The sequence below is a fragment of the Capra hircus genome, chromosome 19 (genome assembly GCF_001704415.2).
Source record: "Capra hircus breed San Clemente chromosome 19, ASM170441v1, whole genome shotgun sequence".
In the NCBI taxonomy this organism is placed as follows: domain Eukaryota; kingdom Metazoa; phylum Chordata; class Mammalia; order Artiodactyla; family Bovidae; genus Capra; species Capra hircus.
The window spans coordinates 30,254,942-30,281,454 of NC_030826.1; the positions used below are offsets into that span (position 1 = coordinate 30,254,942).

At 43.9% G+C, this 26,513-nt stretch overlaps 1 protein-coding gene across 1 annotated transcript in view; it reads left to right on the forward strand.

Annotated features, from left to right (window-relative positions):
* Positions 1 to 26,513, forward strand: part of DNAH9 (dynein axonemal heavy chain 9) — a 286,432-nt gene that overhangs the window by 191,464 nt on the left and 68,455 nt on the right. Inside the window, exons 49-50 of the mRNA XM_018064667.1 lie at positions 10,122 to 10,382; positions 21,603 to 22,028. Coding sequence (XP_017920156.1) covers positions 10,122 to 10,382; positions 21,603 to 22,028 — 687 coding nt within the window. The remainder of the gene's footprint in view (positions 1 to 10,121; positions 10,383 to 21,602; positions 22,029 to 26,513) is intronic.

The window sequence follows — 26,513 nt, forward strand, 5'->3', positions numbered from 1 at the left end:
CAAACTCAGTGTTTGTCAACAAATGTTGTGTGACAATTATCTGCAATGCTGCTCTCTTTCTGCTAGTGTTCTTGTAACCAAAGCTCCTTCTTAGAGCTACAGTTCAAAGCAGCTTGGGGTACACAGTGTCCCCGGCAGCTTACTTGGTCATACCTTTGTTGCAGTCTTCTCACCCCAGTCACTTTCTTATTCTCTCCATCTCGGAGCCTCTAGAAAACAGAGTAAGCTAGACTCCCATAATGCCGTACTACCGGATTTGTTTTGCCATCGCTCACCTCTTCCTCTTCCTGTCTCCCCCCGCCCCACCTACAGTGCCCTCAGAACATCGTGTATCCCCACTCTCCCCTGCTCTGCAAAACACCCATCTCTCCTCCGGGAATTGCTGATCAGTCTACACAAAGGACCACTGCTGGGGAACCATCAGTGGGACGTTCACAGAGCAGCACCCAGTGTTCCATCTTGTACCAAGCCTGGGTGTCTGAGCAGACAATAAAGACAGTCTGTTCTCCTTCTTTAAGCAGTCTCTTTAATATGAAGAGGCCTGATTATCCCATTAGGTGAATCCAGCTCTCTGCCTACCATCAGTGGAGAGTCCTCCCATGTCCTGGCATCCTTCCCTGTCCTCCCCATGTTTGTTTCTTCTCCTTCTGTTTTCTCTACTTCAATGAATAATATGTCTATCTACCCAGTTACCTAGCCCAGAAACTGCAATGTTATTTTATACACCTCCTCTTCCCTCACTGCCCACATTTAAGCCTTAACAGCTTCTACAGGTTTTCCAAGCACCTCTCAAGGGCATGCCTTTCGCTGTGTCCCCTATCTAGACACTTCTTACCTGGATTATTTCAATAAGCTGAACCTTCAAGTTTCTTACCCACCCCAAGCCCACTTCACGCATATCCTCTCGTCTCAGCCAAAACCTTCAAAGTCACCCCCAACCCTGCTCATGTCTCTCTTTCTCTCACTATCCACACCTGGTGCATCAGAAAATCACGTTGGCTCTAGCTGCAAAGATGCCCAGAATGCCATGGCCTTGCACCTCTTGCTACCACCCTGATCTGAGCCCCTGACACCTTTTCTCCTGGGTAGCCACAATACCCGTTCACTAGTTGTCTGCTTCCCTCTAATAGTCTGCCATCAACTGAGCAGCCAGAGTGATTGATTTGTTTATTTGTCTGTGCATTTTGGGGTCTTCATTGCTGCATGTGCGCTTTCTCTAGCGAGTGAGTAGTGAGTAGGGGCGACTCTCTAGTTGGGGTGCTTTGGCTGCTCGTTGCGGTGTCTTCCCTTATCGCGGAACACGGGCTCTCGGGCGTGCAGGCTCAGTAGCTGCAGCTCCGAGGCTCTAGAACACATGCTCGTTAGTTGTGGCTCTTTGGCTTCATTGCCCTGCGGCATGTGGAATCTTCCTAGACCAGGGATCGAACCTGCATCACCTGCATTAGCAGACAGATTCTCAACCTCTGGACCACCAGGGAAGTCCCCGAGCGATCAGTTCAAAGCAGAGATATGTCACTTTTTCGCTCCACCGCCTGAAATAGCCCCTACTTCCCTCATTACACTGAGTCTCCTTCCCAGCCCTGTCCTGTTAACTCTGAGATCTCATCTCCTACTGCCCTGTCCCCGCGGCATGCCCCCTTAAACCTCACTGCATCTCTGTCCTTTCCTCAGACACTCCAGGCCATTGTACCAGCTGTTCCCCTCCCTGGAATTGCTCTTCCCTCTGACATCCCCAAAGCTTCCTCTCTCATCTGCTTCAATTCTTTATTTCAGTGTCACCTTCTCAAGGAGTCCCACCCTGTGACCTCATTTAAAATTGCAGCCCCCACACCATTCCTGAGCCCCTTATTCTGCTCTGCTGTATCTTTCCCCCATAGGATTTACCCAAACGGCAACCCACTCCAGTATCTTGCCTGGGAACTCCCATGGACAGAGAAGCCTGGTGGGTTAGAGTCCATGGGGTCGCAAAGAAACAGACACAACTTAGCGACTAAAGAGCAACAAACATGTTATATGGACTTCCCTGGTGGCTCAGTGGTAAAGAATCTGCCTGCCAATGCAGGAGACACAGATTTGATCCCTGGGTCAGGAGGATCGCCTGGAGAAGGAAATGGCAGGATTCTGACCTGGGAAATTATGGAAAGAGACTGGCAGGCTGCAGTCTATGGGGTCATAAAGAGTCGGATACAACTTAGTGACTAAACAACAGCAAAGACATATTATACAATTTACTTATGTTTATATTTTGCTGTCTATCTCCACCTGTTGGATTCAAGCTCTATAAGAAAAGGGATCCTTGTCTCTTGTTTGCTGATGTATTCCAAGCACCAAAAACAGTGCCTGGATGGAGCAGGTACTCAATAAATATTTGTTTAATGAATTAATAACATTCTACCTGGTCTCCCTAACTGTATTCTGGCAGCACTCTCTACCAGCACTACCCAATAGAAATAGCCTGCAAGTCATAGTCGCAAATCTAAATTTTCTAGGGAATTCCCTGATGGTCCAGTGGTTAAGACTCAGTGGGCCCAGGGTTCAACTCCTGGTTGGGGAACTGAGATCCCACAAGCTGTGCAATACAGCCCCCCAAAGAAGTCCAAATTTGAATTTTCTAGTAGCTGCATCAAAAAAACTATAAAAGAAGTGGATTTTATTTTAATCACACATTTTAATAGTATATAACATCACATAATTTCATAGCATTTTATTTAACCCAGTATATTCAAAATATTATCATTTCAACATGTAATCAATGTAAGAAAAATGTTGTTTAAAAACATTGCTCATAAAATATTTTCCCTGTTTTTCTATAACGCTTTAAAAGCTCATGTATACAATTACACTTACAGGGCATCTCAGTTGAGACAAGCCATGTTTTAAATGCTTTCTGCCTGGAATGCTGCCAGAATACAGTCGGGGAGACTACGCAGAGAGACCAAGTAGAACATTATATTGTAAAGTACGTTTTAAGTGCTTATTAACCACGTGTGGCTGGTGGCTGCCCAACTGGACAGCGCAGCTTCAGACCCACCTGTCTCCTGCTCTTAGGACTAATAGCAGTATTTCACCACGTATGCAAGAGAAGTGATTTTCGTTCAAACCTCAAGTCTGTGTATTCGCTTGAGGAAGCCTTAATGATCTTGGACATTGCCATTCAGATTCTCTAAACTTCTCCAAAACTTTTAAAATTGCGTATAGCTCCATTCTCTTCTTCCTCTTTTTGATCACACTGCACCCTGAAGTCCAACAGCACTATTTGAAGTTCTCCCCAAATAGTTCTCTCTCTCTCTCTCCACGGCTTGTTCACATCTCTGTGTCTTCACATATGTCCCTACCTTGTCAACTTATCACTGTCAGGACCTAAAAAAGTTTCCTGCCCCCCTGCCCACAAGCCCTCTCTAAGCTCTGAGCAGTGTACATTCTCTTCTCTATGTCCCTTGAATTATTCATCCTTTTTTAAAAAATTGAAGTATGGTTGATTTACACTGTCATGAATTCATTCTTACGTTTCTTCTCTTGCATACATCGTGAAATACTGCTATTAGTCCTTCAAGGGTAGAAATCAAGATTTATTGGCACATAGTAGGTGATCTATATATGAATAGCTAAGTAGACGATAGATAAGTCGATTAATAGACAGGCAAATGAATGAACAGGTTCAAAAATCACCTACAAGCTCAGAGAGGGGATGGAGAATGGGTCTTTTGAATGGAATGATCTGAGGTGCCTAACTTTGATATAAACCCTTCATCTGGAACTATTCCTTTGATAGAAAAGGACTGAAGTATATATCACCATAATCTTGGTAAAAGAATGATGACTTGAATTATTAATATATTCTATAGTGTCTTCTGCTTGATTATTACAGCTTGTGGTGCACATAATCTGGTAGGAGTAAGCTAAATGGATCTCACAGCTTGGGCTCAGACAGATTTCCAGATTTGTTTAGCAGTGACTTCCCAGGTGACTCAGTGGAAAGAACCCACCTGCCAATGTAGGAGACAGTTCAACCCCTGGGTCAGGAGGATCCCCTGGAGAAGGAAATTGCAACCAATTCCAGTATTCTTGCCTGAAAAGCCCCTTGGTCATAGGAACCTGGTGGACTACAGTCCATGCGGTTCCAAAGAGTCAGACACAACTTAATGACTCGACAGCAACAAGTAGTATTAGAAGTAGTAGTAATGACAATAATTAACAATTGGGTGGCAACCTAAAGTTAAACAGACTTTAGGCTTATAATTTCATGCTTTGACTCAGCTAGTCAGAATACAACTTTCTTTTTCAGTAGCTGAATTTAACTTGGCCCTGGATCCATCTTTTTTCCTTTAAGAGTAAAAACCTCTTAACCTTGCATTTCAGGTTGAGTTGGTCATATCATGTTAAAAACTCAGTCTTTGGAGGGCAGTCAGTTCCCTGTCTTGACACAATCAGAGCCCCCCCACCCTGCCTGGGGTTTCACTCCTCTCACTATCAACCTCAATTCTGTGTTTAACTCAGGTGCGATCATGAGAAAAAGGGACTGTTGGATTTAATCCACAAATCTATCAACCTGGAAACCTTTATTTTTAAAAAATATTTTATTTAACTTTTTATTTTATATTACAGTATACCTGATTAACAACATGTGATAGTTTTAGGTGAACAATGAAGAGACTCAGCCAGTTGCCAGCATGAAGGATAGGGGGAAAGGATAGTTAGGGAGTTTTGGATGGTCATGTACACACAGCTATGTTTAAAATGGATAACCTACAAGGACCTACTGTCTAGCACAAGGAACTCTGCTCAATGTTATATGGCAGCCTGGATGAGAGGGGAGTTTGGGGGAGAATGAATACATGTATATGTATGACCTGGAAACTTTTAAATTCAGTTTATCCTGGGGTTTAAAATAACCTGGAGTTGACAGTTAAAATTTATGATGATGTATTTGTCAAGATGTTTTTGTTTGCAAGTGAAAAAGAAAACTAACTCAAATTCACCCAATGAAAAGAAAAAAAAGTGAAAAAGTGGAAAGTGAAGGAGGGGAGGGAGGGAGAATAGGAAAGAAAATTTTGAGATTACATTAGATGTTTATCAGAACCCTTTTGATGACAACTAACCAAAATCCAACTGAAGTTGATTAGACAAAACAAAATAAAAAGGAGTGGATGAATTTATATCCCTGAAAAGCGCAGGACAGGATTTAACGTGGATAGAACTGGAGTTAGATATTCACTGAAAGTCCTTGTTCAGGCAGGCAACCCCCGTGGCTCTGAAACCTCAGACAAGCATTCTGTCTGCTTTGCTCCTTATTTATTGTGCTTTTTGGCTGCTCTGGGTGTTCGTTGCAGCTCTCAGGCTTCTCTAGTTGGGGTGGGCTGGCTTAGTTTCTCAGAGGCATGTGGGGTCTTAGTTCCCTAACCAGGGATTGAACCCTTGTCCCCTGCATTGGAAGGTAGATTCTTAACCACTGGACTGTCAGGGAAGTCCTTGCTTTCCTTCTTTTCCTGGGCTGGCTCTGAGAGAGCTTTGGGGGGCTTTGGTTTGCCTATATTGAGCCAATCTATAACGTGGACCCTTTCATCGGCCAAGCCAGGATCCATGAAAACCATCGAAGTCAGCCCCACCCAAAATACAAGGACTTACAAAGGCAAGGTCTCTAAAAGAAAACCAAGTTGTGTTATCAGAACATAGTTTTTATGTTATTATTAGTTGTTATATTATTATTATTGTTAGGCAGGCAAACCTAACAGATGTCTACTCTAGACAGAAAACATCTGTATCTAAGAGGAAACCCTGCTTGAAGTCCAAATTCATATCAGAAACTGTTGGAAGTTTTGACTTCATCCCTGGCCCTAGGATTGGATTTGTAATGTAGGCATAGGTCTCAGAGACATTTGGTCTTGAGTATCTTTCAGGTATGGACCCATGACCTCAAGTGATTGACTCAGGCATACTGATACTAATTCTAAGATTCTTTTCTTCCTTTCCTTTCTGTGGTTGGAGGTATGAGAATATAATCCCAAGTTCTTGGCCATCATCTTGCCATTCTGACTGGAGTCACTGACTAAAAATGTATTCACTATATACAATGTTGAGAGACATGATGTCATTTGTGTTCTAGGATGAAGCTGTATCGGAACCCAGTATAGCCCCAGAATTAAGTTATGCAAACCATTAAATTTTCATTTTGATAAAAAAAAAAGAAAGTGTTTGGTGACTCCATGGATTCTGAGTCAAGAAGGAAGCTATCTCTAGGCCTCCAACTTTCGATGGAGTGTTATTTGTGACTGATTATTCTGGATTCCTTCTCTGTCTTCTGGAGCTCTGGGGACCTCTCTCTGAACATCATGTGCCTGGCCCCTGAAGAAGGGAGGGTCTCCCACCGCCATCTTACTCTCGCTGGACTCAGTCAGCGTCCCCCCACCTCCCAGAGTCAGCACGTATGGTCGATACTCGTGGGGAGAGGGTCTCATCAGTGTTGGCAGCACCTCCCCTCTTAATCTTCCTATCCAAGTGTGGGAGGGTCTAGGTGGCAAGAAACCCAGAGTGGAGCCTGAATGCTTTGAATAAAGGGGAGAGGGAGGAGAAAATGTTTAAGTCGCCTCTTTCAATGTCATGTTCTACTGAAGAAGAGCCATAAAATGACCCTGAGTTCTGCCTTGTCTGTAGCCTACTTCTGATGAGCTTCCCAGGAGGCTCAGTGGTAAAGAATCCGCCTGCAAGTGCAGGAGACACAGGAGACGTGGGTTCAGTCCCTGGGTCAGGAAGCTCCCCTGGAGGAGAAGATGGCCACCCACTCCAGTACTCTTGCCTGGGAAACCCCACAGACAGAGGAGCCTGGTGGGCTACAGTCCGTGGGGTCGCAAAGAGCTGGACGCGACTGAGTGAGCAGTTACGGCCTACTTCTGACTGGCTGGCCGCTCGTGTCACTCCATGTCACAGCTTAAGAGTTATAAAGCTTCCATCCACAGCACTGCTGATTACTTACCCGGGGCCTGAGGTCATAAGGCAAATCTGCAATCCATAAAACAAACAACAGTAACAACAACAAAAAAACCCCACTTCAATTTTCTCAAATCTCCCAAGATTTGGAAAGGAACACAGAGTTACTGGTGTGTTTGCTGACTGGAGTGATTATGTGGTTCAATCATTTTGATTTACAATTGCATCTTTGTCCTTGTAGAAATTACTCTGCAGCTGAACAATGGGAGATGGAAAGGGATTAACCTTCCAACACAAGAATACAAGACCCGTTCTAGGGAGCAGGCCTCCATCTGAGGTTAAGCAAAGTCTCCAATTTCTATGAATACACAAAATTAAAGCACATTCTTTTTTTCTTCTGCCTTCATTTTCTTTTCTTTTGATCCCATGAAAAGGGAATTATCAGCAACGTCTAAGCCCCCGTTTTATTTTTGCAGCATAAAGCATTTGAATCTCTTTGACATGTTCTAGGAGCTCTGAAGTAATCTTTGGTGGTTGCATGAAATAGACTTCAGAAAAATGAGAGACAAGAGGTCATCTTGGAATGTAAAGTTTATGCACTGTATTGCAAATGCAGTTGACTTTTTTTTTTTTTTTTACTTTCCAGAAATAAATAGATCTGAGTCTTCTCTTTGAACATAAATAGGCCTTGAGTTAGGCTAGTGATTCTCAAACCTAGGCGGGCATCAGATTCACCCAGAGGACCTATTAAAACACAGATTGCAGGGCCCCAGCACCAGAATTTCTAATTCAGTAGGTCCAGAGTGGACCAGAGAACTTGATTCCTTTTTTTTTTTTTTCTGCTTTAAGATTTTATTTATTTATTTATTTTATTTATTGGCTGTACTGGGTCTTCATTACTGCATGTGGGCTTTCTCTAGCTGCAGTGAGCAGGCTTCTCATTGCAGTAGCTTCTCGTTGCAAAGCACAGGCTCCAGGACACATGGGCTCTGTAGTTGCGGCACAGAGGTTTAGTGGCTCCACAGCATGTGGGCTCTTCCTGGACCAGGGATGGAACCCATGTCCCATGCTTTGACAGCTGGGTTCTTGACCACTGGACCACTGGGGAAGCCCCAAACTTTGCATTTCGCAGGTGGTGCTGATGCTGGGTACCACCTTCTGGGATCCGAGGACCACATTCTGAGAACCATCACCCCCTACTGAGCACATAGAAAGCCATTCACCTCTTCCCACATGATTGGGAATGTAGAAGGATTCCTAGAAGCCAGTATTCCCCACCACTCCAACATTGTCCCCAAATGCACATGAACATAGAGGTGGGCAGAGAGCGCAGCTGGTCTGGACCATCGGAATCCATGCTTTTCCACTTCAACCTGCTCATCTACTTCTCGAAAGGATTGTGGGAATAGATGAAGTCCAACTAAATGAGGACAAGCAAAGGCTCTTTATTCAGAGCTCACTCTAGCAAGGCAGTCAGCCACCATCATTTGCGCTTTGGTAGAGACATTAACAGGTTTCCCTGGTGGCTCAGCTGTAAAGAACCTGCCTGACAATGCAGGAGACACAAGTTTGATCCCTGGGTCGGGAAGATCCCCTGGAGAAGGAAATGGCAACCCCCTCCGGTATTCTTGCCTGGGAAATCCCATGGAGCCTGGCTGGCTACAGTCCATGGGGTCACAAAGAGTCAGACATGATTTAGCGACTGATCAACAACAACAAGAGACAAAAGCAGGTGGAGGAATGGGAAAGCTAAATAGGTGGAAGAAAGGCATTCCCAGATGGAGGCTGCTAGCCACTGGGGAGCAGAGGAGGGCAGATCAGAAGCTGGGCATCTTGTTTAGGGGTGGGTATTTGAATTTCTCTCATTTCTGGTCCTTCATTGGGATAAAATTAAGAAAGTTGTCATTTATTAATCAAGTCCTGGCCATTTTGAACTGATTCTTATAGAGGTTATTGCCTGTCCTCATGGACTGTTACTTAAGACAGTAGACTTGTTTCCAAACCAAGGTCCAATTGCTCGCTGCTCAAAAGCCAATAAAGAGGCCAGGTTGGTGGAAAGGAAAATTTGCTTAATTTGGATGCTCGCAGCTGCAGGGGAGAGAAGATATCTGTCCAAAGTCTGACTCCCCCACCCGGTAATAGTCAGTGGGCAAGAGCTTTTGTAGACTGAGGAAGAGGGCTACATGCAGAAACAGCACAGCTCTGACAGTCAACTTGAAACTGGTCATCATTGGTGTGACCAGCGTCATCTTTCTTAGGTACAGTTCATCTTCAATTCCAAGGTCAATTTGTTCCCATTCCTTTGAGGCCAGTTCTCAGAATTATGGAAGCTTATGTCATGGCTACAGTCTGGTCATTATATAGTGGACTTCTTCACCTGGTAGGGGTTTCTGTATCTACACAGGATATGGCTCAGAATATTATCTGTAGCCCTTGAGAAGGAACCAAACATTCTTGACTATGTTGAATGACTACATTATTATTATTTGGTTTCCCTCAACTGTTTTCCTTTTTTTGTGCATGTTCTCACTTCTCTGATTAAATTTATCTTTTTGCTAGTTTTTCCACTGACAAAAGGCAGGCTGAGGACATTGCGGGGGCAAGGACCATAGGGTCCTGTTCCATTTCAGTCTGACTTATGGCAGGCTGGCTTTCTCAGCTGGTTGCTGCAGATAATGGGCTGGTCTCCTGGGCAGGTTGCTGTAGGTTCTGCGTCAGAGTTCTGCTTTTATGGTCCGGCCACTGTCTGTTCATATATTCCATCTTTCAGGATACCCAGTGGACACTCACTTTGTATAGTTTGCTAAATCCTCAGTGCATTCCAGATTGGCCAAATTCAATTAAAGGATAATTGTTGCTTATTAAAGCCCTACTATGTGCAAAGTGTTATGTTAGGCCCGTGAGGTTTTTACAAGACACAGACACCAATGTCAGTGAGAAGCCACCTGTGTCATTTGGGCATCAAGGAGAAAGAAAGGTCACAGCCTCCATCGCTTAGAATCTTCCACCACATTTGCTGCAGAGGAGAGAGGAAGAGGGCGGCCAGGGTTCCTTTCCTTTCCCAGGTCAGGGCGCTTGGTCCCAGCTGAGAGCTCAGCTTTGCACCTTTGCATCGGGAGCTGGTGTTCTTCCCTGCCCTGCAGGGTCAGACCCCACCACGGTCCCATCCGAAAAAACCTACCACTTCTCTGCTGCAGGTGGATGAGCTGAAAGCCAAGCTGGCCACCCAGGAAGCGGAGCTGAGGCAGAAGAACGAAGATGCCGACAAGCTGATTCAGGTGGTGGGCGTGGAGACGGACAAGGTGAGCAGAGAGAAAGCCATCGCCGATGAGGAGGAGCGGAAGGTGGCCCTCATCATGCTGGAGGTTCAGCAGAAGCAAAAGGACTGTGAGGAAGACCTGGCCAAGGCAGAGCCGGCGCTCACGGCAGCCCAGGCGGCCCTCAACACCCTCAACAAGGTAGGAGGAAGGTGTGTGTGCTTGCTCATCCCTCCGGGGAGGAGCAGCCTCTCCTCCGACCCAAAAGCAGCCCACCACGCTGGTGTTCCGAGGGACACAAGGGTACAGTCCAGACGGCTTGGCTAGGACCAGCTGTCACTGGTTTATTCATTGAGCAAGCAGATATTTGTATACGCTGAATATGTGTCAGGATGCACAGGCTACCAGTGAAATCCCAGGGATGTGAGTCCCAAACTTATCAGGACAGGAGGGGCCAACTGTCCAGCCTCTTCACTTCACTGATGAGAAAGCCAGGGCCCAGAGTCACAGACCTCAACGTTAGAGCCAGACTTGAACTCACGTCTTCAGAATGCAAGCCCGGAGACCTTATGGCTATGCAGTCCACGGTCATTTTACTTCTGTGCTAACTAGGACACATAGGCCTCTTACGGGCTTCCCTGGTGGCTCAGGTGATAAAGAATCTGCCTCTAACGCAGGAGAGCTGGGTTCAAACCTTGGGTCAAAGCTTCCCAGTTGGCACTAGTGGTAAAGAACCCACCCCAATGCAGGACATGAAAGAGACTTCAGTTTGATCCCTGGATTGGGAAGATCTCCTGGGCATGGCAACCCACTCCAGCGTTCTTACCTGGAGGATCCCATGGACAGAGGAGCCTGGCAGGCTACAGTCCATGGGGTAGCACAGAGTCAGACATGACTAAAGCAACTTAGCACGCACATGCATGCAGGCCTCTTAAGGCCCTATGAAAATGTTTAAGATATGAGACTAAAGTAAGATTTTGTCTCCAAAGTAAGAAAAAAAATGTACAAAATCAAACTTGGCAAGTACTCAATTGTCGACAGCATGTAACTGTGTGTCAACTAAATTCAGCTCATACACATGACCTTTTAGTGGAACAAGCATGACTCTTGAGATGTGTTCATTGGGAGTTTTATTTTGGTTCCTTTAAAGATACTCTGTGTGTTGAGAGGTGCCTGTGGTTAGTACTTCTTCCTTTTATAGTTTTCACAATTAGCTTTCTTTCCCATTTGGATGACTGTGGCTGAGGGGCTGAGGGAGAAAGATGGAAACAGGGCAGACAGACTCAGGTCATCAGGAGTTGGTATCACAGAGGCAAGCTGATGTTTACTTGGAAGCTCATGCCATCTCTTTGCAGACTCTCCACCAGTTCCTCTTTCTGCTGAGAGTCTAGATACTCATTTGCTGCTTTACAGGGCCCATTTGGTCAAGGTCTCAGACAGCCCATGCCAGGTGGCCTGTGCCAGCAGCTCACCTCTGCTCCACGGGCGACACCTGTGCCTCTTTCTTCCAGATGGACTCTGAGAGTGTTGGCCACCCATGTAGGAAACGGCCCCCAAGTTCCACCGCCAGGGAACTAGCCTGCCATTTGCACCCTGTAGATTTCTGTAAGTTAGAACCCCAGTCTGGTGTCACTCAAGTTGCATTTAAGCTCTCTGAGTGGTCTCCTTAAAGCCCTCCTTTCTCTAGACTTGATGTGAAGGGACACGTGCCCTCCCGCCCCCCATCCTCCCTTAAAGGCAGAGTGGGTGGGACTCAGCAGCCATTCTCACCAAAGGTGTTGAAGTGTGAGTCACTTGGTTGTGTCCAATTCGTGTGACACTACGGACTTTAGCCCATCAGGGTCGTCTTAGGATTTCCCAGGCAAGAATATATTTCCCTCTCCAGGGCATCTTCCCAGCACAGGGATGGAACTCGAGTATCCTGCATTGAGCAGCAGACTCCTCACCACTAGTCACCAGGGAAGCCCTAGCTGCAATGCTGAACTCTTAATTGCAGCCTTTGGGATCTAGGTCCCTGACCAGGAACTGAACCCAGGTCCCCTGCTTTGGGAGTGTGGGGTCTTAGCACTGGACCACCAGGAAAGTCCCTCTGAAGCTTTCCTTTGTGGATTCTGTGTAGCCAATGCACACCTTGCTTTGGAAGGTAGCATCTCTTGGCTTAGGGCCTCAGCACATCTGAGACTAAACTGAGGACACTGGAAAATCCTGTGATGTATAGTTATGTATAAATTGTATTAAATGTGAAATATGAGCGCATTTTGGTGTTTTTTTATGAGTGTGGTGGGAGGTCCCTAAAAGGAAAACCTATAAAACCCTTAAGTGGACCTCTACCCCACATTCATAGAAAACACAAGATTTCTCCAGGAAACTTTTGGGAATTGTGGATAGGCTGGGGAGTGGAGGTGTAACTCAGTTATGCCACCACTTCTCAGCCTGAAAGCTTTTCTTTCTTCTCAAAGCTCTTTTTATTTTCACTGGAGGAAAATTGCTCTACAATGTTGTATTGGTTTCTGCCATCCAACAATACGAATCCCTTCTCGCCAAGAAGATGAACGTCTTTCATAAGATTTTTTTGACACAGAGATTATATTTTCTAAGATGAGCTGAGTCCAAATTCTGGCTGGACTGTTCACTGTGTGTGACCCTAGGAATGACTTTACGTTCTCTGAGTCTCTGTGTCCTCACCTGTAAAGAGGTGGTATATATATAATATAGTCCCCATCAGGTTGTGAAGGACAGGGAAGCCTGGCGTGCTGCAGTCCATGGGGTTGCAAAGAGTCGGACATAACTGAGCAACCGAAGAGCAACAACAGGTTGTTGTAAGGATTCAGTTAGATAATGCACGAAAAGTATTAACAGCTAACAGATGGCAGCCATTCAGTTTGTTGTAGTTGATGATGTGTTTATAACAGCGTTATCTCTTCTGTTTCCGCAGGCTGGAAACAGTGAAAACCCCTGAAATACTCTTGGTTAATTTTATGGCTGATTAGTTAGGTGACCTTTGCTGGTAGAAATAAACACATAGAGGTGTAACTCATGGAAGTGACGGGACCGGATTCAGAAAAAAAGCACTGGATTTGAGGCCTAGATACCTCTGCCGCAAAGAAAGTGAAACTCACGTTCCTAAAGGAATGACGTTTTCTTAATAATTTTATTTGTTTATCTTTGTCCATGCTGGGTCTTCATTTCTTCTCAGGCTTCTCTGGAGGTGGTGGGCAGGTTTCTCGCTGCGGCGGCTTCTCTTGTTGCAGAGCACAAGCTCTAAGGCAAGCAGACTCGGTAGCTGTGGTTCCTGGGCTCTAGAGCACAGGCTCAGTTGTTGGGGCTCATGGCTTAGCTGCTCCCCAACATGCGGGATCTTCCCAGATTAGGGATTGAGCCCCTGTCTCCTTCATTGACAGGCGGATTTCTTACCACTGAGCCACCAGCAAAGCCCATGAAAATCGTTTTTAATGAGTGCCTACTATGTATGGTGGCTCAATGGTAAAGAACCCACCTGCCAGTGTAGGAGATGCGGATCCTGTCCCTGGGTCAGGAAGATCCCCTGGAAGAGAAAATGGCAACTTGCTCCAGTATTCTTTCCTGGACAATCCCATGGACAGAAGAGCCTGGCCAGCTGCAGTCCATGGAGTCACAAAGAGTTGGACACAACTTAGTGAATTAAACAACAACTGCTATGTGCCAGATAACATGACGGGTACTCTCTTCAAACTAGCTGTGGAGCCTCACGCACCAGTCACTGAACTTCATCCCTCACAATGGCATATAATGTTATCTTAGCTTCAAGGGTACAACGTAACAATTCGACATATACAAATCTGTTGTGAAGCGATCACCACCGGAAGTCTGGTTAGCAAGTATCACCAGGCGTAGTTGCAGTTTTTCTTGTGTTTTGTCTTTTCTTCTTCTTTTAAGATTTACTCTCTTAGCAACTTTCAAATATACAACACAGTTAGCTATACCCTACATCCCCAGGACTTATTTATTTTAAACCTGGAAGTCTGTACCTTTTGAACCACCTTCATCCATTTCTCCCAGCCTCCACCCCCTGCTCAAAGAAGTAGAATGGATCAGATTCTACCACCCAGAACAGGGGAGATGTTTCTTCACGAACACAAGGACCCCCTTGAGTATCCTCAAATTTTTTTGCATCCACAGGACTCTGGTATTTAAGGACCACATTCCTATTTTCTCATCATTTTCAAAGTTAACAATGAAGCTTTAGTTAATATGTAAAGAACACCTGTAAATCAGAGCATAGTAGTAAGTCCCTGTACCTTTTAAGTCTCTGCTTTGGCAGTTTTATTTCACTTTTATAGCTAAACTGAAGCAAATCCAGTATAGCTTTTCCTGCCCTCATTGAAGAATGGTTTTGCTTACAATTTCATGGCTTCTTTTTTTCTCCTTGCAGAGTTACTTGAAATTTTCTCTTTATTTCCTATGCATTTTATCCAGTAAACTTGTTTTTTATTATACAAATAACATATAATGGCATTTTTATCATTCCAATAATTCAGAGTACAGAAAGTACAGGATGAAACATAAAGTCACCCTTCTTTCCACTCCACCCCCCAGTCCTCTCCTAAAACAGCACTCCTAGAAAAGCTTGAACTTTATCTCGTCCAGCAATTTTTCTATGTATTTATATCTGTGCAAATACGCATATGAAATACACTAGGTCTTCCCTAGTGGCTCAGATAGTAAAAAATTCACCTGCAATACAGGAGACCCAAGTTCAATCCCGGGGTCGGAAAGATCCCCTGGAGACGGGAACGGCAACCCACTCAGGTATTCTTGCCTAGAGATTCCACGGACAGAGGAACCTGGTGGGCTACAGTCCAGTGGGTCACAAAGAGTCGGGCATGACTGAGGGACAAACACCTAGGGCTCCCCTGGAGGCTCAGACTGCAAAGCAGGAGATTTGTGTTTAAAGCATGATATATTTTATATGCACTGCGTTATATGTTTATATGCATATACAATATATCATATTTTAAATACTAATAGATAATGACAACTTACTCTTCCTCATGAAACAAGACTGTGTCACGCCAATACATACACTGAAACCATATTTATTTAATGCTTTGTAGTATTCCAGGCTATAGCGTACTCTATTTCTTTTAGCTATTTACTCCTGAGTGTCTAATTAGTTTCTTTTTCTCTAATGCAAATATTCTTGTGCATACATCTCTACTCCATATGTTTAACTATATCTCTGGGCCAGATAAGAAATACACTTGTTTGAGAGAACAACATGGCAGATTGTATCGTACCTCCTCCACCCCTCAAAATACCCACGTCCTAACCTCTAGAACCTGTAGATTTTACTTTATATGGTGACTCTGTGGGCGTGATTAAATCAAAGATCTTGCGGTGGGGAGATGATGCTGGATTATCCAGTGAAAGTGAGAGTGTTAGTCGCTCAGTCATGTCCAACTCTTTTTGACCCCATGGACTGTAGCCCACAGGCTTTTCTGTCCATACAATTCTAGAGGCAAGAAAACTGGAGTGGGTTTCCCCTTTCTCCAGGGGATCTTCCCCATTCAGGGATCAAACCCAGGTCTCCTGCATTGCAGGCAGATTCTTAACCATCTGAGCCACCAGGGAAGGCCCCGCTGGGTCCTAAATGTCATCACAAGGATCCAAAGAAGAGGGAGACAGGAAGATCGGAAGAAGAAGGCAGTATGATGGTGGGAGCAGAGGGGTAGACAGAGCTGATTTGATGTGGAACCTTGAGCCAAGGAGTGAGGCTGGCTCTAGAAACTGGGAACAGAAAGGACTCTCTAATCCAGCCTCCAGAAAGAATCAGCCTCTCCTGACCTCCAGAATAGGAAGATTATATGTTCACGTTGAGTCACTGCGTTTATGGTAATTTCTTACAGAAGCAATGTGTGTGCTCAGTTGCTTTAGTCCAGTCTGACTCTTTGCAACCCTAGGGGCTGTAGCCCGCCAGTCTCCTCTGCCCATGGGAGTCTCTAGGCGAGACTACTGGAGTGGGTTACCATGCCTTCTTCCACAGGATCTTCCTGACCCGAGACTGAGCCCCTGTCTCTTATGTCTCTTGGATTAGCAGGTGGGTTCTTTGCCACTAGCGCCACCTGGGAAGCCCCACAGAAGCAATAGGAAGCTCTAACAATAATTCTCTTTTTTATATAAATAATGCTCAATTTCTATCCAAAATAGCTACTCTCGTTTGTAGTTGTAAGCACTGCTTTCACCCACATCCTTGCCAGTCTTAAGTATTTTCAATCATTCTAATTTTTCTCATCTAATAATCTAATTTTCTCAATCTAATAATTTTTTCATTTAAAAATTTGTGAATGGTTTGATTCTAATACTTAGATTACTTCCTTCAGTATTTGCTAAGATTCTTTGCCCATTTTCTGATGAGATAATTTCCCTTTTCTTTATTGATTTATAGGGTTTTTAAGATAAATTTTTCCTATACATCTTGTTATATATGTTGTAAATATTTTCTTCCTGTCATTTGACTTGTAACTTAATATTGACAAGTTATGTAAAAGATATATTCCATAATTAAATGATTTTGAGAATTCTAGGGCTACAGAGTTTAACAGACTTCCTTCCTACAGGACTTTTTAAGACCTTTATTATATGATAAGCTTGATACTAAAAGTGATAGAGATAGCACAAGAAAATAAAACCTCAAATTATACAAATTTATGAGTAGTGATTTAAGATTTCCATATAAAATGCTGGTAAATCAAGCCTAGCAATGTATTCAAACAACAGTATGCTACCAACCGAAGGTTTGCCTATGTAAGGCTACTCCTGTAAATATACCCAACCATCAATCAAAGAAGAATAGCTTTGGGGGACTTCCCTTGTGGTCCAGTGGTTAAGACTTCATTTTACAATGCAGGAAGTGTGAGTTGGATCCCTGGTCTGGGAGCTGAGATCCCAAATGCCTAGAAGCCAAAAAGTCAAAACATAAAACAGAAGTAATATTGTAACAAATTCAATAAAGACTTTAAAAATGGTCCACATTAAAAAAAAATCTTAAAAAAAAAAGGCAAAAAATTCCGTAGTTAGAGAAATGTCAAAAATGATACCTAACGCAATTCAACATCCATTCCTACAAAACTCTCAGTATAGTAGGAACAAAAGGATATTTGGATAATTTGCTAACACAAAGCAATCAATCCCAGTCCAAGAATGAAACATCCCATCTAATGGTCGAGCATTAGCAGAATTCCCATTAGCAAAGAAAAAGCACAATAATGACCCCCTTTGCTTCTGTTATAAAACAATTGCCCTAAAGTTTCTAGCCAGTGCAATGATAAATGAAAAATGGTAATCGTGCGACTGTTGTAAAGTAGCAGACAAATTTGTTATTATTCATAGATGTCATAAAAATATAATAAAACAAATAAAAGGGGAGGGTTAAGGGTGCATTACAAAATTTAATAGCTTTCCTAATATCAGCAGTAGCCAGTTAGAAAATATAATATTTTCAAGATAGCAACCAAAACTCTCAGTATAAGTAAACATAAATAAATTTATTGAAACTATGTGAAGAAAACTGCACATCTTTGTTGAGTAGTGTAAAATAAGATGTGAATAGGGAAATAGATGTACCAAATTTGTGTAAGGCAAGATTTAATATTTTAAGGATGTCACTATTCCTCAAATACTTTATACATTAAATCCAAGTCTAATTTGACTCTGATTTGGAGCTTACTTATTTCTAATTTCATTAAAAGTTCATATCATTTAAGCAGCTATTAAAAATTTAATAACCTAAATACTTAACAATATGGAGTTGGCTAAATTATGGCTCATCTAAATGAGAGAAATGGAGAAGGCAATGGCACCCCGCTCCAGTACTCTTGCCTGGAAAATCCCATGGACGGAGGAGCCTGGCAGGCTGCAGTCCATGGGGTCGCTAAGAATCGGACACGACTGAGCGACTTCACTTTCACTTTTCACTTTTATGCATTGGAGAAGGAAATGGCGACCCACTCCAGTGTTCTTGCCTGGAGACTCCCAGGGACAGGGGAGCCTGGTGGGCTGCCATCTATGGGGTCGTGCAGAATCAGACACGACTGAAGCGACTTAGCAGCAGCAGCAGCAGCAGCAGCAAATGAGAGAAAATTGCACACACTTTATTTAAAATCATATTTTGCAAAAATAATTAATAACATAAAAGAGTTTAAGATACAATTTTCAGTGAAAGCCAGATTCAAACAAATAGTGTAAATGGTGATTGTATATGTATATGTATGTATATGTATATGTATGCATGTGCGTGTGTTAAATCACTTCAGTCGTGTCTGACTCTTTGTAAACCTATGGACTGTAGCCCGCCAGGCTGCCCTGTCCATGGGATCTTCCAGGCAAGGATACTGGAGTGGGTTGCCATGCCCTCCTCCAAGGATCTTCCCAGTCCAGGGATCGAACTCGCGCCTCTTATGTCCCCTGCGTTGGCGCGTGGATTCTTTACCACTAGTGCCACCTGGGAAGCCTACATATACGTATACGTGTATATAAATGAATGAACCAGACATATACCACATTCACATATATTCACACTATATTCACTCATTATCTTTCTTTTCTGTGCCTCTTTGTTAGTTTGTTAAGCATATATAATGAAACGTACCAGGACAGTGTTTATCTCTGGGTAGTAAGATGATGAGTGAGTCTGGCTTTCATCTTCATCTTTGCTAAATATTTCACAATAAATATGTATTCTTTTTAAAATATAAATTTATTTATTTTAATTGGAGGTTAATTACAATATAGTATTGGTTTTGCCATACATGAACATGAATCCGCCACAGGTATACACGTGTTCCCCATCATGAACCCCCTTCCCTACTCCTGCTGCTAAGTCACTTCAGTCGTGTCCGACTCTGTGCAACCCCATAGACAGCAGCCCACCAGGCTCCCCCATCCCTGGGATTCTCCAGGCAAGAACACTGGAGTGGGTTGCCATTTCCCTCTCCAATGCATGAAAGTGAAAAGTGAAAGTGAAGTCGCTCAGTCGTGTCCGACTCTTAGCGACCCCATGGACTGCAGCCTACCAGGCTCCTCCGCCCATGGGATTTTCCAGGCAAGAGTACTGGAGTGGGTTGCCATTGCCTTCTCCATTCTTTTACTAGAAGGACTAAATAATGTAATCTTGGAAGCCAGTGAACAATAAGAAAGAAACTGTAAAAGAACTGGAAAAGTTACTATAAGGTCACATCATCTTAATATATATAAAAGACTCTTCTTACCATGGAAACAAAGGATGATAGCATGATGTCATCTGGAAAAGGATTATTCAATTTGGCTCTAGGAAAACCAAATTTCTACCTGTCACCGAATATCTTAAACAAAATTTTTAAATTAAAAAAAGAGTATTCCCACGTGTGTGTGTATGTGTGTGTGAAGAGCTCTTATAAATCCTGCTGGAAGTGGCATTTGTGCCTGCCCTCTCCTCACTCATTTACTCTCTGCCCTTCCCCCTCCTGAAACATCAGGTTCCCTAAGTGGTCTTCCCAGAACCTCCTCCCTGGCCAAAGTGATACCATCACTCTTTAAGAATCTGCTAGCCGACTAGCCCTGCTTTTTGCTTTGTTTCAGAGCACTTCTCACTCTGTAACATACCAAAGATTGACCCTTTTGTGTCCGTCCCCACCACCTGCATGAGCAAAAGGCCTGACTTTTTTATTTACCACTGCATCCCCCCCTTTGCCAAATGAACAACTGTGCAGACATGTTTATTCACTCAGCGGAGAATCCCTGACTGCCCTGCACGCCAGACACTGTTCTAGGTGCCCGTGATGCTTCCGTGAACAAAGATTCTGCCTCTGTGAAGATTCTGTTTCTCACTGGGCAGGGTGAGAGACAATGAGCATCATGAAAAAGCACTGTATACAATGTGTGTGTGTGTGTGTGTATACACATATGCATATATTTATATTTAGATATTCAAAAAAATAAGATCATGGCATCCAGCCTCCCATCACTTCATGGCAAATAGATGGGGAAAAAATGGAAACAGTGACAGACTTTATTTTCTTGGGCTCCAAAATCACTGTGGGTGGCGACCGCAGCCATGAAATCAAAAGACACTTGCTCTTGTGCTCTGCCACAAGAGAGGCTACCACAATGAGAGGCCTGTACACCACAACTAGAGAAAAACCCACGGAGCAACAAACCCCACCCACCCCCCAAAAATATATATATATAAATTTTTTTTTAAGTTAGAAGGAATTACATTGAAATATTAACAATGATATATCTAGGTTATAGAATTAAATTTCATCTGTATCCATTTTTATCTTTTCTTAATTCAGTACATTGAACATACATGCTGAACTTAAATTGCATTAAAATTGTGGGGGTTTCGTTTGTGATTGTGTTTCCCCTCTTTGTCCTCTTTGGCTCAGGGGAGGCACAGGGTTGGGTATTCAAGTACACCTGCCACGCCTATGCTGTCCTTCATTCCTGTCCACTGTAGACAAGACTCATGACTCAAAGTGCAAACCGTGGCGAGAATAGACGGAGCATCTTCCTAGCTGCTTCCTTTCGGTCCTGGAAATAATCCCCCTCCTGTTTTGATTTCCAGGCCTGAGAACACCCCCAAATTAATCTGGCACAAGGATCTAACCTTTGAAATTGAGATTTTCCCCTGTTCACAAAATCAGCCTTGAAATCAAGTGCTTTTGAGATTACATGTTCCTCACTGTCGGTCACAACAAACCTTAAATCAACTTCATATGTGTTTCTGACCAAATTTCACTTGCAGGTGGACTGCTCCCAACCTACAGATGAAAACACTAAGGCCTGAGAAGTTCGAGCGGCTTTTCAAGGTCAAGCCTTTCAGCCATGTCTTTCTAGGGCAAGTGAAACTTGTAGCGAAGCTCCAACCCCTGTCTAGGCAGAGGCAGTAACAGCACACGCTGTACCTGGCTTTGTCTGTGCTATTTCTTGGCAGAAACAACCACTTTGCTATCAGGATGGTCAGCTGTAGTCAGAACAAGCTCATGGAACAAAGCAGTTTAATTAAAGGAAAAATATATATAGTTGGGTTACACTGCCATTCTCTTCAATCCAAGATGGAAATTAATTTATAATAACCTTATCTTTTATTCATGGCATGCTGCCTGTTTCAGAGCATGTTGACATCCTTATACATTTCAGTTAAATGTGAAATAATTGTGTGTTTCTGATGGGCTGCAGGTCAAAGTGCTGAGAGAACCTCGCTGAGTCTCGACTAGCCATTCGGAGCAGTCTGGAACTACTGGGGAATTCTCGGTTCCCTGCTGATGAATCGATATTTAAAATTTCGAGGACACCTAAAGGCTTCGAAATGGCCCTCTCAGATCGCTCCGAGCCAGCCTCCATGAGGGGTCGACAACAAAGAGCCCACGCGTTTTCCTCTAACAATGTGCGTCTCTCTTGCAGACCAATCTGACCGAGCTGAAGTCCTTCGGTTCCCCGCCGCCGGCAGTGAGCAATGTCAGCGCAGCGGTGATGGTACTCATAGCCCCCAGGGGCAAGGTGCCCAAGGACCGCAGCTGGAAGGCCGCCAAGGTCACCATGGCCAAGGTGGATGGTTTCCTGGACTCCCTCATCCACTTTGACAAGGAGAACATTCACGAGAACTGCCTCAAGGCCATCAGGCCATATCTGCAGGACCCTGAGTTCAATCCGGAGTTCGTGGCCACCAAGTCCTATGCGGCCGCAGGCCTCTGCTCTTGGGTCATAAACATCGTGAAGTTTCACGAGGTGTTCTGTGACGTGGAACCCAAGCGCCAAGCACTGAGCAAGGCCACTTCGGACCTCGCTGCTGCCCAGGAGAAGCTGGCGGCCGTTAAAGCCAAGATCGCTGTAAGTGACCCCCACCTGAGGCAAACAGCCCTCTCCCCCAGGCCCCAGCGCCTCAGACCTGACTTTTAAAGAAAACCAAATTGTTATGTAAAATCTAATTTTTCAATAGATGAAACTTTTAAATTTTCTTTCTCAAATACCGTGTAGTGCAAACAAGATAGATCCACCAGGCCATGGGTTTAAGCTTTGGTCCTGAAAGGTTTTTTCCATTTCCTCCAAGGAAAGAAAAGATGACAGACGGATACATATAATAAATGAACGGTATTATCCATGGAACCAGCTGCTATCTTATTAGCCATAGTGAATCTAATATTTTTGCACATCTGATAGTTAAGAACAAAAGGTCAAAAAAGGGAGATTCTTTAACTTATTTTATTGAAGTATAGTTGATTTACAATGTTGTGTTATTTTCTGCTGTATAGCAAAGAGATTCAATTACACACACACACACACATATATTCTTTTCATTATGGTTTGTCACAGGATATTGACTATAGTTCCCTGTGCTGTACAGTAGGACCTTATTATTTATCCATCCTATAGATAATAGTTTGCATCTGCTAATCCCAAAACTCCCAATCCATCCCTCCCCCCACCTCATCCCCCTTGGCAACCACAAGTCTGTTCTCTTGTTTGTGAGTCTGTTCTGTAGATAAGTTCAAAAATGGGAACTCCTTTTTCCTCTTTGAGACAGTTTTTCACCACCTTTCCCCACCTTGTGCATCAGGATCTTCCATTCTGGCCACTGTCCGCCCCCTCACTCTCATTGCTATGGACATGTGGGTCTGTGGGATGTGTTAAGCCACCTGCACTGCCTTATAGAAGTCTGTAAGAACACCTAGCGCGATGTGGTTTGGGGTTGGGGGTGGTTCCTTGGCCATAAATATATAATTATTAGCTTCTTATTGATATTTTTGTTGTATGTCCCTCACCCAGGATTCACCCCTATTTAAGAGAGATTCCCCTTGAACTTCACTTTGCCATTAAAATGACATGTGTTCACGTTCAGTCATGTCTGACTCTTTACGACCCCATGGACTGTAGCCCGCTAGGCTCCTCTGTCCATGGGATGCTCCAGGCAAGAATACTGGAGTAGGTTGCCATTTCCTCCTCCAGGGGATCTTCCCGAGCTAGGAATTGAACCTACATCTCCTGCATTGGCAGGCAGATTCTTTAACACTGCGCCACCTGGGAAGCCGTTACAATGGGTATCGCCAGCGTGAGAGGTGGAAATCAGAATCCTGCAGACTGTCACGGCAGCTAAAACCCCATTGGCAGACCTTCTAATCCACGCTGTGCTGTTCACCAGTGGGTGACATATAGAAAGGGCTTTCAAGTGCCCAAACTTCAGCTTCCTGACATAAAATGGACACAGTAATAGCCCCCACTTTGTGAGTTTGCCATGAGGATCAAAGGAGAGAAGCAGGTAGAACAGAGGCCCAGAGCCCAGCCCACAGGAACACAGGGAGCTGCCGCCACCACCGGGGTTCCTGTGACCCCTGACCCCTGCATTGCCTCCACCTGCTTCTCCACTGGCTGCAGGTGTCATCATGTCTGTGTCCAAGCCCTGGTCACCACCATGGTCAAGCTCAAGCCGAAACTTTCCCTGGATCTTTCGTTTCTACATGTGCGTTCTAGGTAGATAAGATCTTACTGCACATTTCTCGTGATGATAAAAAGGGCTTTACAAATTATGAAAAGCAAGATGGCAGACCTGCTTCATGCTTCAAGTTTCACAGGTTTATTGATCCATAGATTAAATTCCTCAGCTACAGGCCTCAGTTCAAAGATCCTTGCAATCAGACTCTCTATAAAAAAGAGATGCTTTGGCAAAGCAAAGAATCTCCCAGTATATTTGCTTTATAAAACCTGGATATTCACGGGCCAGATTACTGATAATCAACCTCACAACAACCCTCTTGAAAGAACACCAGGAGCAAAACACTCTACCACCCTGTTGACTGCTTCTGGGGGGAAAAAGACCTTCTGATCATTTTCATATTCTTCAGTCTCTCTCAGAAAAGTGTTACAGGAACTACATTTTCAAAGCTCTCTCTCTCTTACTCAAGTTATTTTAACGAAAGGAACATTTGGTGCGAAGGGAATGTTTTCAAAATGTTTATACCTTTTCAGTTAGCCAACATGCACATGATGGGCTCATTCAACCTGTGAAAGCAATCAGAATATTTTTAAAATACTTGGCTACCTTAGGAAGGCACTTCTCTTCTGCCAAAATATTTTTTGAAATTAAAAATAAAAAGATGCCTTCTCGCTTTGAACAACCTCCTCTCCATCCTTTGCTCATCCACATGCCTATCAACATAGGCATGACACTCACCTACTAATAACAGGAGGGTGGACTGATACCCATTGCGCATATGGACGCCCACCTAGGCAGGAAAGTGCCTCCCTCTGTGTCACTGAGGCCACAGCCAGCCCTCTCGAGTTGCATCCCCCCTTCATCCCCTCCAAGAAGAGGAAGCCTGTTTTTAGGATTTTAGCATAATTCCAAGTAAAGAATTTTTTTTATCAGAGTATGCTTTCTTTATAATGTTGTATTCGTTTCTGCTGTACCAAAAATTTTATATTCATGGTGCATAAAGCAAAAAAAAAAAAAAAGGCATCTTTCAGAACACATTCTACAAGGTAATTTCAATTTGATTATATATATAATTAAAATCCCTGGAGGAGGAAATTGCAACCCACTCCAGTATTCTTGCCTGGAGAATCCCATGGACAGAGGAGCCTGGCAGGCTATAGTCCATGCGGTTGCGAAGAGTCAGACACAAATTAGCAACTACACAGATAATTAAAATACACACCAATATGAATAGTGGTGGTTATCTCCAAGTAGTAGATTTTGGATGTTTTTTGTTTATCTGTATTTTCTTTTCTTCTGTCACAAACACATATGAACTTGACAGCTTAAAAATATAATAGCAGTAAAAACAAGGAAGTCATCTTCACCAGGCATTTACTCACTCATTAAGTAAAATAACAGAGCAGAGAAGAGCTTCAAGTGAGTAATGAAAGTCTCCTGACCTTTTCATTCTTTTGTCTGTTTCTACTGATTGTTGAGCCATAAAGAAAGCTGACGCTTACTCCTTGGAAGAAAAGTTATGACCAACCTAGACAGCATATTCAAAAGCAGAGACGTTACTTTGCCGACTAAGGTCCGTCTAGTCAAGGCTATGGTTTTTCCAATAGTCATGTATGGATGTGAGAGTTGGACTGTGAAGAAGGCTGAGCACCGAAGAATTGATGCTTTTGAACTGTGGTGTTGGAGAAGACTCTTGAGAGTCCCTTGGACTGCAAGGAGATCCAACCAGTCCATTCTAAAGGAAATCAGTCCTGGGATTTCTTTGGAAGGAATGATGCTAAAGCTGAAACTCCAGTACTTTGGCCACCTCATGTGAAGAGTTGACTCATTGGAAAAGATTTTGATGCTGGGAGGGATCAGGGGCAGGAGGAGAAGGGGACGACAGAGGATGAGATGGCTGGACGGCATCACTGACTCGATGAACACGAGTCTGGTGAACTCCGGGAGATGGTGATGGACAGGGAGGCCTGGCGTGCTGCGATTCATGGGGTCGCAAAGAGTCAGACATGACTGAGCAAATGAACTGACTGAACTGAAAGAAAGCTGAGTGCCAAAGAATTGATGCTTTTGAACTGTGGTGTTGGAGAAGACTCTCGAGAGTTCCTTGGACTGCAAGGAGATCAGACCAGTCCATCCTAAAGTAAATCAATTCTAAATATTCACTGGAAGGACTGATGCTGAAGCTGAAGCTCCAATATTTTGGCCACCTGATGCTCATTGGAAGAACTGACTCATTGGGAAAGACCTGATGCTGGGAAAGATTGAAGGCAGGAGGAGAAGGGGATGGCAGAGGATGAGATGGTTGGATGGCATCACCGCCTCAAGGGACATGAGTTTGAGTAAGCTTCAGGAGATAGTGGAGGACAGGGAAGCCTGGAGTTGCTGCAGTCCATGGGGTTACAAAGAGTTGGGCATGACTGAGCAACTGAACTGAACTGAACTGAGCTGAGCTGAACTGATTGTTGACACCACTCAGAGCTTGCAACCCAATGGCTTAAATGTGTTTTATCTGTCCTGCACACACTGCTTGGAAATGATTTAACTGGTGGCCAGTATTTAAAACAAGATATCTGATTTCTGGCCAGTCTTACAACAATCACAAGATTCCTGAATATCACTGACTGACTCTGGCCTTAAGCAGTGGCTTCCCACTCGAGCAGGCGGTTTGGCTGCATTTTGTCACAGCCCCCACCACCCCCCGCTTTTTTTTTATCGTTAGACTCATCTGGCTAGTTTACATCATCTTCCTGTTCTGTGCATCGGAATTTCTGAGCCCTGTCTACATGCTGTGGTGCATCCATTTGCCATTGTTCTTCTTTAGACAGTTGACTTTCTGCTCCAGGAGGCTGGACGACGATCATCTCCTATCTCATTACAGTGACTCT